Source organism: Diaporthe citri (assembly GCF_014595645.1).
Source record: "Diaporthe citri strain NFHF-8-4 chromosome Unknown scaffold_6, whole genome shotgun sequence".
In the NCBI taxonomy this organism is placed as follows: Eukaryota; Fungi; Ascomycota; class Sordariomycetes; order Diaporthales; family Diaporthaceae; genus Diaporthe; species Diaporthe citri.
Genome location: NW_025064851.1, coordinates 2,951,639 through 2,968,062, shown reverse-complemented (window position 1 = coordinate 2,968,062; position 16,424 = coordinate 2,951,639). Strand labels below are relative to the sequence as shown.

Below are 16,424 nucleotides of genomic sequence, written 5' to 3'. Positions count from 1 at the left end.
AATAAAAAGGATATAATTTTTAAGTTAAGGAAATCCTTATAAGGTTACCTCTTTTACCTTATTAATTTATAATACCTATAACTATTAATTAATATTAATAGGTCTCTTATATATATAATAATTATATAGAAAGCAATTATATATTAATATTATTTTATCTAAGTTCTAAGAGGCTATATGCCCCGAAGGGGATAACTAAAGTAGCCTTTTAAGTGCGAGGGTCGTACTTACCAACAGTCTCCGCCTTAGGACCTATTATTAAACTGCATTTCTCAAGATAGGTCATAGGGATATGAAGGACTATGCCTCCCCAAAGTTACATAAAGTTCTTCACTGTCTTGATAGCTAACTTTAAATGCTATGGTGGAAAAAGGACTCTTTACTGTGCCTACATCAGCCACCGCAGACTTATGGAGGGTTCCTCCTAGGATGCGATCTGCACCGCTCGAGGCAGAAGACATCCTAAATTCAAAGCGGATTGCTGAGCTGTTCGTGTCTCCCAACTGGAACGCCGAGGACGCCGACGTGGATATACAGCTGACGACAAACTGGATCGCGGGATGGGGCTGGACGCGTTCTCGCGACGTCGCAGGGCCAGATCAGAACGGCCTTACGGAGAAAGAGGTCGAGCGCATACATTTAGCCCTGCGTGACCAGCTAGCAGACAGAGCCAATAGGGAAACGGTCTCCTTGCTGCCCGGCGACATTCAGTCGAGCGTGTATGGATTTGAGTGGCTCTTTTGGAGTTTTACTCTCCTGAGAGTAATGGAGAGAATCACCGAGTGGCAAAGCGGTAGAGTGGAAACGAGGGAGATTAGGTTTAAAACTTAACTTAAATCGTCATTATCCTGACTCCTAGTTATTTATGTCATGCTGCCTAGGTGCAAATTGTTCTCACTTTTCTTTGCGCATTTTCGACGACCAGCACTTCTTTTCTACTCCTCATCAGATCGCGCTGCAATGCAATAGGTTTTTATGAGTCTTCGGTAGCTGAGCAAAATACAGAAACGTCCATGTACCCTGCGAGTAGGGATCTTGGGTGATGCGCTTGTCCATGCTGTGCTGCTCTGCACACCTACGTACAGTCTTATATCTTGTGTACTTTTAGAGCGAGCCTCTGAGCGTTGTCATGTTTAGTTTTGAGGCACATTTTAATACTAGTCTAGCAGGTTGGTATCCAATCATGCCTGAATATCTGCCGTCAAGTAAGGCGGGCAACGATCTCCACCCGCCCTTAAAATCTTCCCCGCAGGGAGTCCTCCCAGACTACCGAGTAGTTATGACGCCGGTCATGGACTTCGGTTCTCTGCTCCGGCACCACGGAAGCCTGACGATGGATAAAGCTTTGATCAGTCAATTAAACAACGTCACAAAAACTTGCCCTGCATTCCCTTACTCTACGGTCAACCATGTATAATTCACAAATATCCTTCACCCTTGACACCATCTGCCCCTGGACATACCTCGCCAAGAAGCGCCTCGACCTCGCGCTCGCCCAGCTCCCACCCGAGGTCTCCTCCAAGGCCTCGTTCAAGGTCCAGTTCCTGCCGTACCAGCTATACCCTTCCTTCGGCCCCGCGCAGGACAAGTACGCCTGGCAGCGAGACCGCAAGTACGATGGGTCAAAGGAGAAGATGGAAATGTACGTCGAGTACATGAGCACGCTAGGCGAGGCCAGCGGCATCAAGTTCAGCTTCGGCGGCGACATCGCCGACACCCTGCAGGCCCACCGGGTCATCCAGTACTTCCAGGAGGAAGCGGGCGCGGAGACGGCCAACAGGCTCGTTGATGCGCTGTACAGGATGTACTTTGAGGAAGAGAGGAGCCCCAGCTCCCGCGAGACGTTGGTCGCGGCGTGTGTGGAGGCTGGCATTGACGGCGAGAAAGCGAAGGCGGTGGTGGAGGATGAGAGCGAGGGTGCGGCGGAGGTGAAGGCAGCGTTGAGGGAGTCCGTGACCAACGCCATTGATTCAGTGCCGCACATTGTGTTTGAAGGGAAGAGGAGAGATCTCACGCTGGTGGGCGCGAAGGAGGTACACGAGTATGTAAAGGCGATGGAGGCTATTGCCAAGGAAAGTTCATAGCTCACAGCCAGGTGGACTGAGTGAGGGTGGAGGGCGCTCCTCTCCTGTCTGGCCGTCTTTGCGCCATTTTGCCACCAAGTTCTGCCTTTGCGCTTTTGCTCCCGATGAAAAAGATAGTTCGAATATTCCAGTAAATGGGAGGCTATAGTGTGCCAGCCTTCGCTGAGCTGGAAAGCTAGATGACTTTTCGTAGAAGGCTAAGCAAGCCTCTGCAATATCCCGACGCCCGAGGAAATAAGATTATTTCATTTGCCTTTTTAAACTCCAGACGGCGGTTCCACTTTTTGTTTCTAGTACCGCGCAATGAGAAACTGCCTCCTCTCCTCATCCTTCATTGACCCTAGGAAGTTCAGCTCGAACTGCTTGACAGAAGTGTACTTCTCCACCAGCTCCGAGCCTAGCAAGTCCGTCAATTCTTCGTCATCTTCCAGAGCCTGCAAAGCCTCCTCAACGCTTGACGGCAACATCTCCGAGACGTTCAATTCCTTACGGTCGTTCTCTGTCAGGCTCGCCGGGTCGACCTCGCAGTCCTGCCAGACCAGCTTCTCCTTGGCCATTACACCACTCGTCCCGGCGAAGAGGACAGAGGCCAGCGCCAAGTACGGATTGGCAAGACCATCAAGGCATTTGAATTCCCAGTGGCTGCCTTCGATCTTACGAAGTGGCGCCTCGCGGTTTTGTGTGCCCCACGTCACCCATCTGTTCCCAGGAGTCAGCATCATTGGAGTTAATTCTGTAGGTGGTTTTGCCACAATATGTAGCGTAAGGTCCAACTCACCTGCCCCCAGCCCATGCCCCATCAGCCAATCTTTCATAGCTCGCTGGGTTGCTATACGTAAACGCCGCGATCGCGCGCAGATGTTTCAGGACGCCCGCATAGAAGGGCTCATACGTCTCCTTCTTGTCGCCCTCAGCCGAGGAAACGGAGATGTGAGTATGCGCTGCCGTCCCACAAGTATCGGGGAACAGTTTCGGGTATAGCGTGAACTTGAAGCCTGCTGCCGTGGCCATGGCAGCAATCACCTCTCTGGCGTGAAGTAGGGTGTCTACGGCCTGTACTGGAGGCAGTGGTGGGAGAACGATCTCGAACTGGCCCGGCGCGCTCTCGGCGTGGACTTGCTCGACAAATATTTCCATCGACTCCAATGCCCTGGTTATGTCCGCGAGGAGCTTGGGGATCTTCTGGTCCGAGAAAAAGCGACTCACGGACCAGGAATGCCCGTCGTTGGCCAGCGGCTCAAACTTGCCTGATTCGCTGCGCCCAAGGAGTAGGAACTCGATTTCAAACCCCACCAGGAAGGCGAGGCCTTGCCGAGCCCCATGTTCTTGCGCCCTTGTCAACTGCGTTCTGGGGCAGACTGAGATCTGTGATCGTTAGTAAGACCTCCCGCCTTCTTGCAAACAACAGAATGTCAGTGTTGGCAATTTCCTCAAGCCACTTACTGTAGACCCATCTTTCTCGCGAAAGTCGCCATACATGCTAAAGTGTCCCGGTATGGGTCCACTCTTCAGTGACGAGAAGTCTGGGTGCAGCCTATACTCTCCACTGGCACTGGTTCCGGGCGCCATCCAGTCATGCTGCAACAGGCCAAGGCAGGCTTTCGTGATGCCAATGTCTACGGGCTTACCCTCTTCCAGTGATGTGATGAGCTTTCTGAATGGGATCATGCGCATTCGGGGCATGGCCGTCAAGTCTGTCCAACCGATGCGGATAAAGTCTGGGGTCGGCTTGCCTCGAAGGACGTGTGTGAAGATCTCAAGGTCTGTCGCTTCCTCTTGCATTGCGGCATCGCCTTCATAGTCCGCCTCCCACTCTGAGAACGAAAGACCGAGGTGGTACAGCTTGTTGGAGTTCTTGTATAGGATGTCTCGGACGAGTTCGATCGCGGCTTTCCAGCCCATGGCCCCTTTGCGGACATAGTCGCACAAAACCTGGCGCGCGGTCAGTGTTTTTCTTTGCTCGGTGGAGAGCATGGGGCCAGACGAACTGATTCCAACACTTCCCTAATCTGCAGTATGGCGAGTGCGTAAGTCTCGGGAAACCAGTGACCATCGGTCGACCAGATTATCTTGGACCATGGGCAGAGCTCTAAGATCTGGCGCACCGCTTTCGCCTGGCCGTCTTGGCTGACGAAGGGGAAGATTTCGCCAATGTCCTGCCCATCGATTGCAGTCAGAAGAATCCGAGTCAGACAATCTTAGAATTGCTTGGGCTTGAGGATCACTGATAAACGTAATTCCCAATATGATTTTACAAAAAAGAGAGTGGTAGAACGCACAGCGTACACATTCGCATATACCGTCGCAAGATAACCAAGTTCGCGTACGAAGGGATAGCTGGCATGTAGCAGCACGATCGGAACCTTGGGATATGTCCGGATGAACTCTTGCAGGTGCGCCGGGGACGACTTGGCGAGCGTGAGATCGTTATCTCCCAGTCCAGTATGGAATTGCAGCGGCTTCCTCTCCCGGCCGGGCATCTCGCTGATCAGCGCAGCTGCTCGGTGGACCAGGAGGTCATTGAGACCTGGGTGCTGAATCCTCGCCAGCTCAGCCGGCCCAGCATAGCCTGTCACGATCTCGTCGAAGGAGGCCTTCGCAACCGTCAGGTCGACCACGGCCGGTATGTCCAACCCCGTGCGGTAGCATATCACGCTCTTGAAGCCTGCCACCTCTGGGTCCTCGAGGGCTCTTCGGATCTCGGCATCGAACTCCTCAATCGCTCGGTCAAACACATCCTCGGAGTTATCACCCTCCTTGAACTCAGAGGCATGCTTCTGGATGATGCGCCCTGCCACGGTCTCGATCCTCACGATGCGCTTGCATCCGCTCCGCGTGAATGAGTTGTGCCATTCGTAGTCATACGCATCATCAGGTGCATCCAGACCGTCATCCACAAGGATCGTCTCGATTCCGTCCAGACACTCACTTATCCAGTCATCGTAGTCCTCCAGCCGCCTCTGCTCGATGGCAGCTACGACGGCCTCCCACGTCTGCGCGCAGTCAAGCACGTGAGCCAGCTGCTTTACCCCGCGGAGGTGTGACAAGCTCGTGAATGCTGCATGGATGGCGTCTCCTGATGCCTCGGTCGTGATGGAGATCAGAGGATACTTAGCAAGGGCCTCTGGCTTGAGCAGCGGGTGAGCGTGATTGTCAATAATAGGGGTTTTATGGATCGCCCGGATAACTTCGTTCAGCTGGGCCCTGGAGACGCCCGCGGCGGGGGCGGAGGTGGCCCAGGTCATTGTGATCACATGGGCTCGAGGGGCCTTGACGTGAAGATGATTCAGATGCTTGATCTCAAATAGCTCCCTGCCGTTGGTGGTATGCTGTTGACCTTGGTCTCCTAGAGGCGAGCAGGGTGAGCTGATGTTGTAAGTGTGAAGTGGTCGCCCCCGCTCCGCCCAGCTGGGCGATCGCCCAAGCCCCCAAGTGACTGATATGTACCGTGCACTATCCGTCGTACCAAGGAATTAAGGTATTCACAAGGTCTCCAAATTGTACAACCACGACCAACAGCCACAAAGATTGCTGGAGCCTTATGCGCTCGTCACCTAGGGTTTCGGTGGATCCGAACTCGTAACGCTTGCCACCGGGACAGACCAGGACAACTAAACCCTGAACCCATGCATGTCCGCCCTTTCTCAACCTCGGAACTACTTCGTAGTAGTAAGGAGCCTCAATTTCAATCTGCGAATTGATTCGGGCATACACTTACTCTGCCATCTGCATGCGAGCCTCAGAGAGACTTTCTTTCAGTTCGCTAACAAATAGGAGAAGCTGCTCCAAAGGCACAGTGGATAACGACTTACTGTAGGACGCTGGACTTGTCCAGGTGCTTGGATTCGAGGAGACTAGACATGTTCTTGCAAGTGGCCTCGTGGAAATCCAAGTGTCCGTAAATACTTGCGGAGTCACATGACGTTGTTTCATCAATTTGCCAACGTCAACTCTCAGTTTTGCTGGACCCTTGCAGACGTTTTCGCTCATCTTGCAAAACTGCCAGGGTAGACCATTATGGGCAGTGCCTGGGGGCGTAGCGTTGATATAGGTACAAGATGATCTTCTATGTAAGCACTAATAGGAACCGGCTTTGATGCCCCTGCTGAGAGACTTTGATTGCACTTCCAACACGTTGCTCACACAATTTCCATCATCCAAGTGCAGCTGCTCAAATAGGTGGGTTACTTGCTCTCGACTGAGTGCTCAGCACCGGGAAACCATTGGTGGGCTTTCTGCAACATTCCCATTTGAGCCAAGTCAGCGAAGGCGCAGGCAAGATTGAGTGGTCGTGGCACAACAGCACTCTACCATTTTGCCTCCAACACAGCCACAACTTGCTGCAAATGGACACATTCGTGCCGGCCAAGACACTAGTCTGCCTTGGGGTATTGTATTGGACCGCCTGACCATTGTGACCTGGGACAGATTGTCAAAGGATCCCCATCAACACCACCTCGAGACTTAGTTCTCGCAAGCTGCGGCCTGAGCATTGCCACGGAGGCGAGATCAGTGGACGCTTGTCCAACTTTCTGCATTAGATATAATAGCTAGGGGCACTCTCCATGACTGAGGTCAAAACCTGGACTTTGGCGTGCCCCCAGTTTTGTACGATACACAAAGCAGTCATTGTGAACCCTTGTATGACGCAGGCGAGTGCCAAGCAGACTGAGAAAACCGTCCAAAAGACGATGGCAGAATATCAGAAGGCAGATCCAAGCATCACAGTGTAAGCTCGATCACCCGATACTCAGTTAAAATCGAGGTCCTTGAATCTCATTACTATCAAGGGAGACGACGACATTGTCGTCTACCGGCGGCAAGCACAGCGTCGCAGGCAACGACCAGGACAACCCACTCGAGCTCCAGCACCTTGGAAAGAATGAAGCCTGGGTAGACTGTCCTTTCTGCCACAGCAGAGTCAAAACCAGGTCTGAGAAGCATGCGAGGAAGGAAGACGTGTAAGATGACCTGTCCTTTTTTCACAAGCCGTCACGTAGTGGCGGGTTGCGTTGAGCACAAGACCCATGCTGCACAGGTGCGCATTCAAACGGCCGGGCTGACAAGACGATGCAGGGCGTGGACTTCTTTCGCATTCCTATTTAGCTTCTTGTACATCTCGGGCCTCTTTACAGGGGTGCACACCTCCACGCACTACTGCTCTGCCTGCGAGGAGGCAATCGCGGTCAGGAAGCCTGGCTCTCGATTTGCGCAGACTTTGGAACAGTCTGAAATCAAGACGCACGGAAGTCAGTAGCGGGTGATTGTGACAGTGCACATAGGAATTTGTCTATAGCAGCAGAGTTTCTGGACACGGTCCTAGGCTTTCACGCCCCGCCTTGCTCGTGGCGCTTGATTTTTGAGGCATTTGGTTGTTGTGACCGACACCAGTGGATAACTATCACTGCACCCTCACGCTGTCGATCAAGTCCTAATCGTGCGTCAGTCTCGTACGCAGCCCTGACAAATCTGGACGCCGTGAATCCCGGTGTGTCTATTGTGTTATGAACTTATAGCCGTGGACCCTAGGGAGCTGAACCAAAGGTGGTATTCTGCAGACCACTCCAAGCCTCTGAAGTAGATATCTACACATTTCGAGGTGCAGCCAAGGTACCTTGCCCTTGCGTCAGACAAGGTAGGCCACTCGGGTCGAAGTATCTCAGACGCTTGTCTGATTCAAGAAATACTGAGTTTGACCAGAGTTGGCCCTGTTGGATGGCGCCGGATTACGTGCTGAAGGGTGACTCACAACAGGCTGCATATGTACTCGTCAATAGACACACGGGCCTCTTCATGACATAACAAGGACAGAATCGTCACCTATCTGCCTGTCTGCACAGGTGAAATGTCCAGGATGGTGGGCAGAACTCGGTGTGGATACATGCGCAGCGGTAAAGTACCTAATTCATTCCCTGAGCACTGCTGTTGCACCTTCCCCTAACCCTGGCTCATGCTTGCAACCACGGGTGTGAGCCTGTGTGATGTTCTAGAGTAATGAAAATAGCCGCCTGGTTTAGCTGTTGGGGATAAATTCTTGCTGGCCACCGCCCTACTTTGGCGAGTGGTGGCGAGGCGTGATATTTGGGCTTGGACCCCAAGGAAGTAAGTGTGAGGCTGTCATCGGATGTGGGCCCTGTATGCACTGAATCTCAGCAGGCCTGCGTGGGCTGTAAACTACAACCCAAGGCTGGTTCAAATAATTGGGTTGGGTGCCTGTTCATGGCTAGGTGTGAAGAAGTGATTGAAATTGCGAATGCCAAAGTGCATCTCTGGCCCGGCTATTATTAGTCGGAGTCACACACAAGCAGGCGGTAATGTGATGAGGCGGACGTGTTGATAGTCTCTGAGCGTGAAAGGGGATGCAGGATCGCAGGTACAGTTTTGCGGGGCGACACAGATGCTGATATGAGAAGAGAGTGAGGGGCCAGGAGGGTTGGCACTTAAGTGTACCTGGCGGGCTGCACATTTACACGAACCTGACACGGCAGGCGTGTCGGGCCAATAGGATCAGGCCCCGACGCGTGTCTGCTGTAGAGTGAGCGGCAGTGGGTGCGTTGGCGGTGGGGTCCTTCGGTCAGGGCAATGCAGGGAGTCGCCGTTGGGCTGCAGTATGTCTTGTCGGGGTCGAGTCTCTCTCTCTGTTGTTCGTGTGTTTGCTGTCGCTTGTTGACGCCCTAATTATGGCCCTAAGTATGGCCCTAATTATGCGAGGGGGCTTTGGACGGTCTGCGTATGTCATGCATGGATGAGGGAGGGAGTGAGTGAGTGAGTGAGTGCGTTTCGCTGATGTTGTGACCGGGACAGCTATCCACCACCACCATCCACACCTTGGAGGGAGGGAGCAGCAGCTGGGTTCGTTGCAGACTCGCACCTGCACTTCCAAGGTTGTGCTACCCCCCACCCCCCTCCACCTGTCCACCCCCGTTCCACATCCCCATCCCCCATCCCACCCATCTCACGCCTCGCCTTCTCCTCTTGAGCGAACAATCCCAACCTGCCATCGCATGCGCCATCCTCTGCCTCGTTTCCAAAATTCGTCAGCGCATTGCCGCGTATAAATATCCAGCGTCGCCACATTCCGCCGCAGCATCTCCCAGGCTTCACCCTTCCAATGTGTCAGTATCTGCCTAGGGATCTCTTTGGCCGCCGCATGGGCCGGACCACCAGGCGTTGGGTTTGCGACTGCGAGACTGACATTTGCTGCAGCATAGATATAGCGAGATGCCCTCTTAGCTCCGCCTATTCGCTCGCTGCCGCCTAGCTTCGTGTCGCTTCAATCGCCCATATCTACCTCGAACTACCCAACTCGCTCCCGCTCGCCTCGAGTCCTCGAGGCCCGACTTCGTCGCACCGGTCTCGATCCCGACGCCCGCGCATAGCTGTTCGCACGTCGTCGGCGCTTCCAATGTTACTTGATCCGCCAGATCGCTGGTTAAAGACATGAGCTCTTCCGTGCTCAATGGCCGCTACTCCGTTCCCTCCACCCCTGGATGGCAGCTTCTCCCATTTTAACATTTTCAATGACGGCGGCGCTCCGAGGAATACACCCCCTCCTGCAAGTCCTGGTCTGCCTGGAGGTCCATGCAACTTTGTCGACCTGAGCCATGGGCCCAACGGCCCAAAATGCGGCTGTCGCCGTTTCTGGGGACGCCAGGTCGCCGGCGCAGGACTCAACGCTGCGGACCAGGCCGGCTGGTGCATGTGCTCGCACCACGCCTGCTTTCACGACGATGGAAACCACACCCAGGTCACAGCAGCGCCCGCTGCGCCGGTAATGGACAACATGCCAGGACAGGAGAATGAGAAGCCAAGGTCAAACAGGGCCCCGCTGAGTCCTGTCCAGGATTTTGCTTCTTTCCAGATGCCGTCCAGCCTTGCAGGAGCCGCCATGGACTTCGCTGCACTCAATTTTGATTCCTTCGCGTCCAACATGGGATTTTGCGCACCTCCACCGCCGGTAAAACCACCTGTTCCGGCACATGATAGTGATTCCATGCCGGATACATTGAGCTGGAGGAATGTGCCTTCCACCCAAGGATGCCCAACACCGCTCCCGCCCATTCCATCGCAGTGTCTGATCCCAGACTCGCAGTCGGCTTCTACCACGGCGTCCAGCCAAATGAGATATTTACGGCCATTCCACGGGGTGGGCCTTAACACACTAAGTAGTGTGACCCCAACCAAGGAAGTCGCGCAGGCCGGCAAAGGCACCGGTGTCACGCCTGAAACCAACCTGGATGGCCAAATCTGTGACGACGCCATCACCGTTCCGTCTGGGGCAGCTACTCCGAAACCAGGACCCTCCCAGGTGCAGAGCACAAGCCCTGGTATCTCAATCTCATCTCCTGGCCACAGGAACGATGCTCTGCGAAACCTGAGTGACACTGTCGAGGACCACAACCAGCGACTTGACAAACTGGAGACTGGATCGATTTACTTGACGGCTCATGAGGAATGCTCGGACAAACATGACGTGACTGATCTTCGAGTGACAGAGCTCGAGACACGCATGGATGATGCCGAGAAGAGGCTGAATGATGATACCGCCAGCCTTGCCAGCACACGTCGCATCACCCAACGTGATGACGACGCCACTGTCAGCGATGTGTCCTTGTCATCCAATGCCACAGTGCGGGCTGCTGAGCGTGCTGCTCTGGCCAGCCAGCTCGAGGTATTACAAGCTCGGGTCAATCAACTCGAAGCATCTGCACTGCCGTCCTACACCTCTCCTTGGGAACTAGAAGTGGTGTTTCTGCCATTCCCTCTCAAGGGAATTTGGTTAGAAGCACATGATTTCAAGAACTCTCGCTCGTCTGGCGGACGAGATGAGTGGACGCCAGGGCCAAACACAAACAGCAGAGCCACCCCAGAGCCCCAAGGACTGGCGTCGTATGATGAATGGGTTGGGCAGGGCACGGGATGGCTGTTGCCTAGAGCTTGTGCTCCGGGCAGGCTAATTGATCAGCGCCTCAAGAGCCGCGGTCTGATCAAGCAAGTCCAAGTCCGGGGTGCCGACTCTCGCAGCGTGCAGATTGCCATCGGAAACGCCTTCCAGGACATTCTGCGGATGAGTCCCCATCCTGCCAGCCCTAAGTCTCCATGCGGCTCAGACACCAGAGTGCATAGGTTCTTTGGGCTGCAGCAATCCTGGGTGCCTCTGCGCAAAGTACACAAGGATTCTCGGCTTCGATTCCTGTCGCCTCCGGAGCTGCTGACCCCTACGCTATGGACCGCGATGTTCTTGATGGACAGCGTAGTCATGAAAGCTACGGGTTTGCATCGGCTTTACATTACGCAACCCGAAGCGTATCTCCAGGACAATCATTCCTTGAACTTCCTTGGTGCCAATCCTGGCTGGACTTGGCAGAAGCTTCGGGAACTCGATCGCGTCTATTCAGACTCGCAGACAACCAATGGCAGTTTCGAGGTCCCCGAGGCCGATGCACTGGAGGAGTACTGGGCATTCAACGCGCGCCTTGACGACCCTCCCAGTGCTCGACAGTCTGTCATGAGCCTTCAGCAGTCACACGAGAAGGCGATCAACATGTCGCGGACAACAGACGGGTCGACGGAGCAATTTTTCACAGTGCCTTCGCATCTAAGCACATCGATGATGAGTCCGATGATGGCCAGAGGGCAATCTCCATTCACTCAGAGAGAGCGTCAACGCTCCAGGCCACCATTTGTGCGAACTGGTTCTATGCCGCCAGTGAGCGCCCCAACCATACACTCTCCCGCACGCAGCAGCCGTCGAATGTCCTCCTTCGCCATCATGCCCACCGTCGCTGGACCTAGTTACCAACGGCACCCGTCGCCTCTTGTTACCGGCCGCCCTAGCCCTCGCGTGTCCCTGGTCTCCAACGCTCCAGCAGTGGCCATGGTCACCAAACACAGACACCGAAACACTCGTTCGCCTTCACTCCGGCTGCATAACACACCGCGTTGGAGTAATCGGTCCTACAGCCGCAGTCCAAGCGTGAATCCCATGCCCTTCCAACATGCACTCCCCGAGCAGCCAATCCGAGGAGATCGCCGCCCAACGCCCATGGCCTACATGACTCCCTACAGCAATGCACCCCCAGAATTCCCACCTCAAGGGCTCCACCCTAACCGGAGTTACCATGTGCATGGAGACGATGGGATGATGGATTTCGACGACGACCGAGGCAGCTCGACGGATCCATACGGCGAGGAGAGTGATGGCGACGTGCCAGACGAAGACGACCCTGACGTGGACGTTTATGAAGACGAAGCAGACATGCTTGATGATCTAGAAAGTGGCTCAGATGGGCACCACCACTCTGCCGGGCATTCGCAACATCATCGGGCACAGAACCAATCTTCGCAGCCTCAAGGAGCAGAAGACATCCCTTGGCCAGGCATTGAGGACAACATGTCAGATGGGGAGAACCTGGACCCGCGCGACGTTGCCAGCGACGGAGACCACGATGACGATAGAAGCGATGTCTCTTCACAGCCTTCGGAGTACCCCAGCACCCAAAGGGCATGGCGAGTACCTGCTGGGGGCGATGGGAGAGAAATGACACGAGCACTTGAGGATGATGACGTACCCGCGGGCGTAAATTTCACCATACATGAGGACCCGGACGGAGAGGAGTCCGAGCCAGAGGCGCAAAATATATGGTGAAAAGATAACAAGGGGAGTTTATGTCTTGTTTTACTTGTTTTTGGATACAGCGAGGCACTATGTGGCACATACAGCCGGAACTCTGTGTAAGCATTGGTGTTTGGCGTTTGCAATGTACCTCAGGTGTCTGGGCGGCGTCGAAAGTAAGACATCTAAGGCGCTCTTTGGGACTGTACCATTTGAAGCGAGGGATATTTCATCTCCATTATTACCCAGTATATCAGTCTACCTAACTCAACACTTATGTCTTTGTACACCAAATGAAAGAAAATACACGACAAGGACAAGCATCATGAACTCCGCGTTTGGCTCATCTGCCCGACAGGTGACGGATCACCTGTCGTGTCCCTGCAATCGACGACCGTCTTCACGAATATCGCACCTATCGGGACCTCGTCAATCACCACGCTCTGGCTTCTGCTCACCTGGGCCTGGTGCCCAATGCCAAGGTCGCCATGCCAGGACCACCCGCGGCCATCCGGGACCAGGCGCCCGGCCTCGACGTCCTCGTCCCGGAGGTACTCGAGCGACTCAAACGACGACATGGTGTACTTGGTCGTGCCGCTGCCCTGGCTCTTCTCCCTGACGTGATGGTGGCCCGCCGCGCCCTTGCTGCCGGGCACCGACGACCCGCCTATCGTGTTGAGCGCGGCGTGCTTGTTATACCCGGCGCCCTGGCTGCTACTGCTGCTGCTGCTGGTCCCCGCGCTCGCGCCCTTGCTGCGTATGCTGCTCCTGCCGACTGTAAGGTGCGACGCGATGGAGCGGTAGAGGGGCGAGGCCAGGATCATGGTGATCAGCGGCCGCATTACGGGCAGGCAGGCGCAGATGACGGCCATGTCGGGCTCGAGTGTTAGCCACAGCTGAGGTTTGAGGAGGCCCACTGTTTCGGCGGTGGCATCAAAAGTCAGTCACTCGGTCAGTCTTGAAACAGTCTGTGGTGCGGCACCACACGTCTATGCCGGGGTGGGACGTCCTGAGGGAGGAAGAGCTCACGGGTGAAGTCATAGTTCCCTTCGCCGCTTTCTACCAGCTTGAGGTGGTAGTGCATTCTGATGCCACTTGCGGAGGTGACGGCGGCGCCTAGTAGGAACACGCCCGCCAGGGCGAATCTTTGGCTACGGGGGAGGTGCTGCAGGGTTTGAGAATTGGTTATCAAGAAAGCGGAAAGCGCGCAACTTGCCCGAAGCCAACAGTCTCACAAGCAGCGGCAAACCAAGTGCTTTCGATGCTCTTGAAAATAGTACAGGGGGTTCGAATTGCAGATGAGACTCCATCCGAGGGTGAAGACCATTGTCTGGAATTTGCTTACCAGCTTGGAGACCTCGAACGTCGGCAGACACAAGATGACCATGTCCATCAAGACATTGGGGATGATCACTGCGGCATCCAAAGTCAGTTATTAAAGTACTTTGGGAGAAGTTTCGTACGAGGATGTGAGGAGTAGGCCATAGAGTGGGTACAGCCTATCTCAGGATTTGCAGTCTTGAGAGGGCCATTGAGGAACAAACCACACGTGGCTGAGATTTGAAATTTTGAACGAAAACTACTTACTGCCCATGCAATACGCATTCTGATCGATACAGCCTGATGGGTCCATGGCCGGTTTAAAGGCCTTGCTGATAGGCGAACACTGAAAAATATCCATGAGTACGCCGGCGATCCACCACATCATCGTGAGGATAGCCAGGATAATACAGCCTCGCTTCATGAACCTGGTAGGGAAGAGCCGCCAGTAGAGCGAGAGGATGCTATCTAAAATAAACCATTTATAAGCAGCCTATACGCCGTTATTTAGTTACCTTTAAGCTACAAACTAATAATTAACACGAGGACTCGATTTTGCTAGCTATTTTAGTATTAATTGGGAGACCAAGACTTAGCCGAATGTTTGTCTATATATATGGGTCAAATCTCCCTCCTTTGAATAGCTTGAATATACTCTATTATCGTCCTGAATTCTTACATGCTAAGCTTGGCTGTCATGATTGCCGTTGGGTAGACCATTTGACTGGCACAGAGGAGCTGCGGAGTGGTCAGTCACTCACACGCCTGTTTTCATAACAGGGACACGCCCACGGGCTTACCTTAAGGGTGTTCTCCAGCCAGACCATAGAAGGGTCGGTAGCCATGTTGTCCTTGGAAGGCGTGAGAACAGAGATGATGTACATGCCCCATGTTAACATTAACGAGGTGAGGATGAGCCAGTCGTCCAGCCAGAGTCCCGCATGCCGTGAGATGCGCAGCGAGATCCGCACGCCGACCACTGCTGTGACGAGAACGGAAACCGGCGTCAGGGCCTGGATCATCCATTCGTCCCCTCGGACGGGAGTCTGACAGCATCTTTGGGGGCGGGGGAGGGTCAATTCCGACCGTGGTCAAGGGACGAGTCGCGTATGTGAGAACATCGAGGGATAGGCCAGGCCATGGTGGACACGGCGTGCTCAAAAAATAACCGGCTACTGCTCCACATAAGACGCAATACTGCGTGAACAAAGAAAAAGGTCTTGGTTATACGTAGATGATCGCGCCTCTAGCGCCGAGTATAACTTGGGCCTCGTCCCTGTCAGAATACCGGTCCGCTAGCGCGCCGTGAAACGGCCCTACGAGCGTGCGCTCGGCCACACGCCCGGGTCGGCTGCAACACGCGGTGCTGCCGTGTAAATTGAGTTTAACATCTAGAGTGACAATGCCGATCTGGGTGGTCGGGTCCTTGAGATCTTTGGAGCAGGCGACCGGCGATCAGCGTCAGTGCGCCTCGCGGTAAACAGAACAAAGTCCCCGCCGCGGGGAAGCTCGACAGAGATCCCCGTCCATAGATGGTCTAGATGGAGGGTGCCTACGGCGGTCTCGAGCTGACAGTGTTCACAAACCTCAAATTGGTCACTACGCCCACCCCTAGCTTCCACATCCACCCTAAGGCCTATAAGCCCCGAGTTTAAATTATATTATAAGCAATTTTTATAGTTTTTTTTTTAAAAAATAATTTTTAAATAAATAAATAAATAAAAATAAATAAATAATAAATAAATAAATAAATAAATAAATAAATAAATAAATAAATAAATAAATAAATAAATAAATAAATAAATAAATAAATAAATAAATAAATAAATAAATAAATAAATAAATAAATAAATAAAAATAAATAAATAAATAAATAAATAATAAATAAATAAATAAATAAATAAAAATAATAAATAAATAAATAAAATAAAGTTTAATTATAATATTATTTTATTAAATATTTAATAAAATACAAAATATTAAATAAATCTTTTTATAAATATAATATTTATTTTAATAATTAATAATATATATATATAATTTTTAAATATAAATAATATAAAATATAATATTTTATAATTATTTTAAATTCTTTTTAAAAAAAAATATTTTTTTATTATTATTTATTTTTTTATTTATAATTTTTATTTTAATATTTATTAAAAAAAGAATTTTTTTAAAATAAAATTTATAATTTTTAAATATAATTATAAATATATTTATATTTTTTAAATTTTATTATTAAATTAAAATAATAATAATTATTTAATTTATTTTTATAAATTAATATTAAATTATATTTTTTATATTAATATTTTTAAGAATTATATTTAAGTATTTTTATTATATAATTTAAATATTTAAATTATTTAAAATAAATAATATAAAATTATAATTTTTTAAAA

General features: G+C 51.9%; 5 protein-coding genes across 5 annotated transcripts; 3 read left to right on the top strand and 2 right to left on the bottom strand.

Annotated features, from left to right (window-relative positions):
• Window positions 1–429: 429 nt before the first annotated feature.
• On the top strand, window positions 430–824 carry INS49_012808 (uncharacterized protein; the record flags this gene model as incomplete). The annotated part of the gene is made up of 2 exons (XM_043173510.1): window positions 430–762; window positions 819–824. 2 exons carry the CDS (start codon window positions 430–432, stop codon window positions 822–824), a joined length of 339 nt encoding a protein of 112 aa, XP_043022807.1.
• Window positions 825–1,409: 585 nt separating this feature from the next.
• INS49_012807 (uncharacterized protein) lies at window positions 1,410–2,084 on the top strand (the record flags this gene model as incomplete). Its single annotated transcript, XM_043173509.1, has 1 exon — window positions 1,410–2,084. One exon carries the CDS (start codon window positions 1,410–1,412, stop codon window positions 2,082–2,084), a length of 675 nt encoding a protein of 224 aa, XP_043022806.1.
• A 290-nt stretch (window positions 2,085–2,374) lies between these two features.
• INS49_012806 (uncharacterized protein) lies at window positions 2,375–5,329 on the bottom strand (the record flags this gene model as incomplete). Its single annotated transcript, XM_043173508.1, has 5 exons — window positions 2,375–2,783; window positions 2,863–3,449; window positions 3,528–4,016; window positions 4,190–4,240; window positions 4,364–5,329. 5 exons carry the CDS (start codon window positions 5,327–5,329, stop codon window positions 2,375–2,377), a joined length of 2,502 nt encoding a protein of 833 aa, XP_043022805.1.
• A 4,214-nt stretch (window positions 5,330–9,543) lies between these two features.
• Window positions 9,544–12,732, top strand: INS49_012805 (uncharacterized protein; the record flags this gene model as incomplete). Its single annotated transcript, XM_043173507.1, has 1 exon — window positions 9,544–12,732. The coding sequence occupies one exon, from the start codon at window positions 9,544–9,546 to the stop codon at window positions 12,730–12,732; it is 3,189 nt and encodes a 1,062-aa protein (XP_043022804.1).
• Window positions 12,733–13,022: 290 nt separating this feature from the next.
• On the bottom strand, window positions 13,023–14,918 carry INS49_012804 (uncharacterized protein; the record flags this gene model as incomplete). The annotated part of the gene is made up of 6 exons (XM_043173506.1): window positions 13,023–13,615; window positions 13,729–13,864; window positions 14,045–14,112; window positions 14,287–14,447; window positions 14,699–14,757; window positions 14,820–14,918. 6 exons carry the CDS (start codon window positions 14,916–14,918, stop codon window positions 13,023–13,025), a joined length of 1,116 nt encoding a protein of 371 aa, XP_043022803.1.
• Window positions 14,919–16,424: the final 1,506 nt, after the last annotated feature.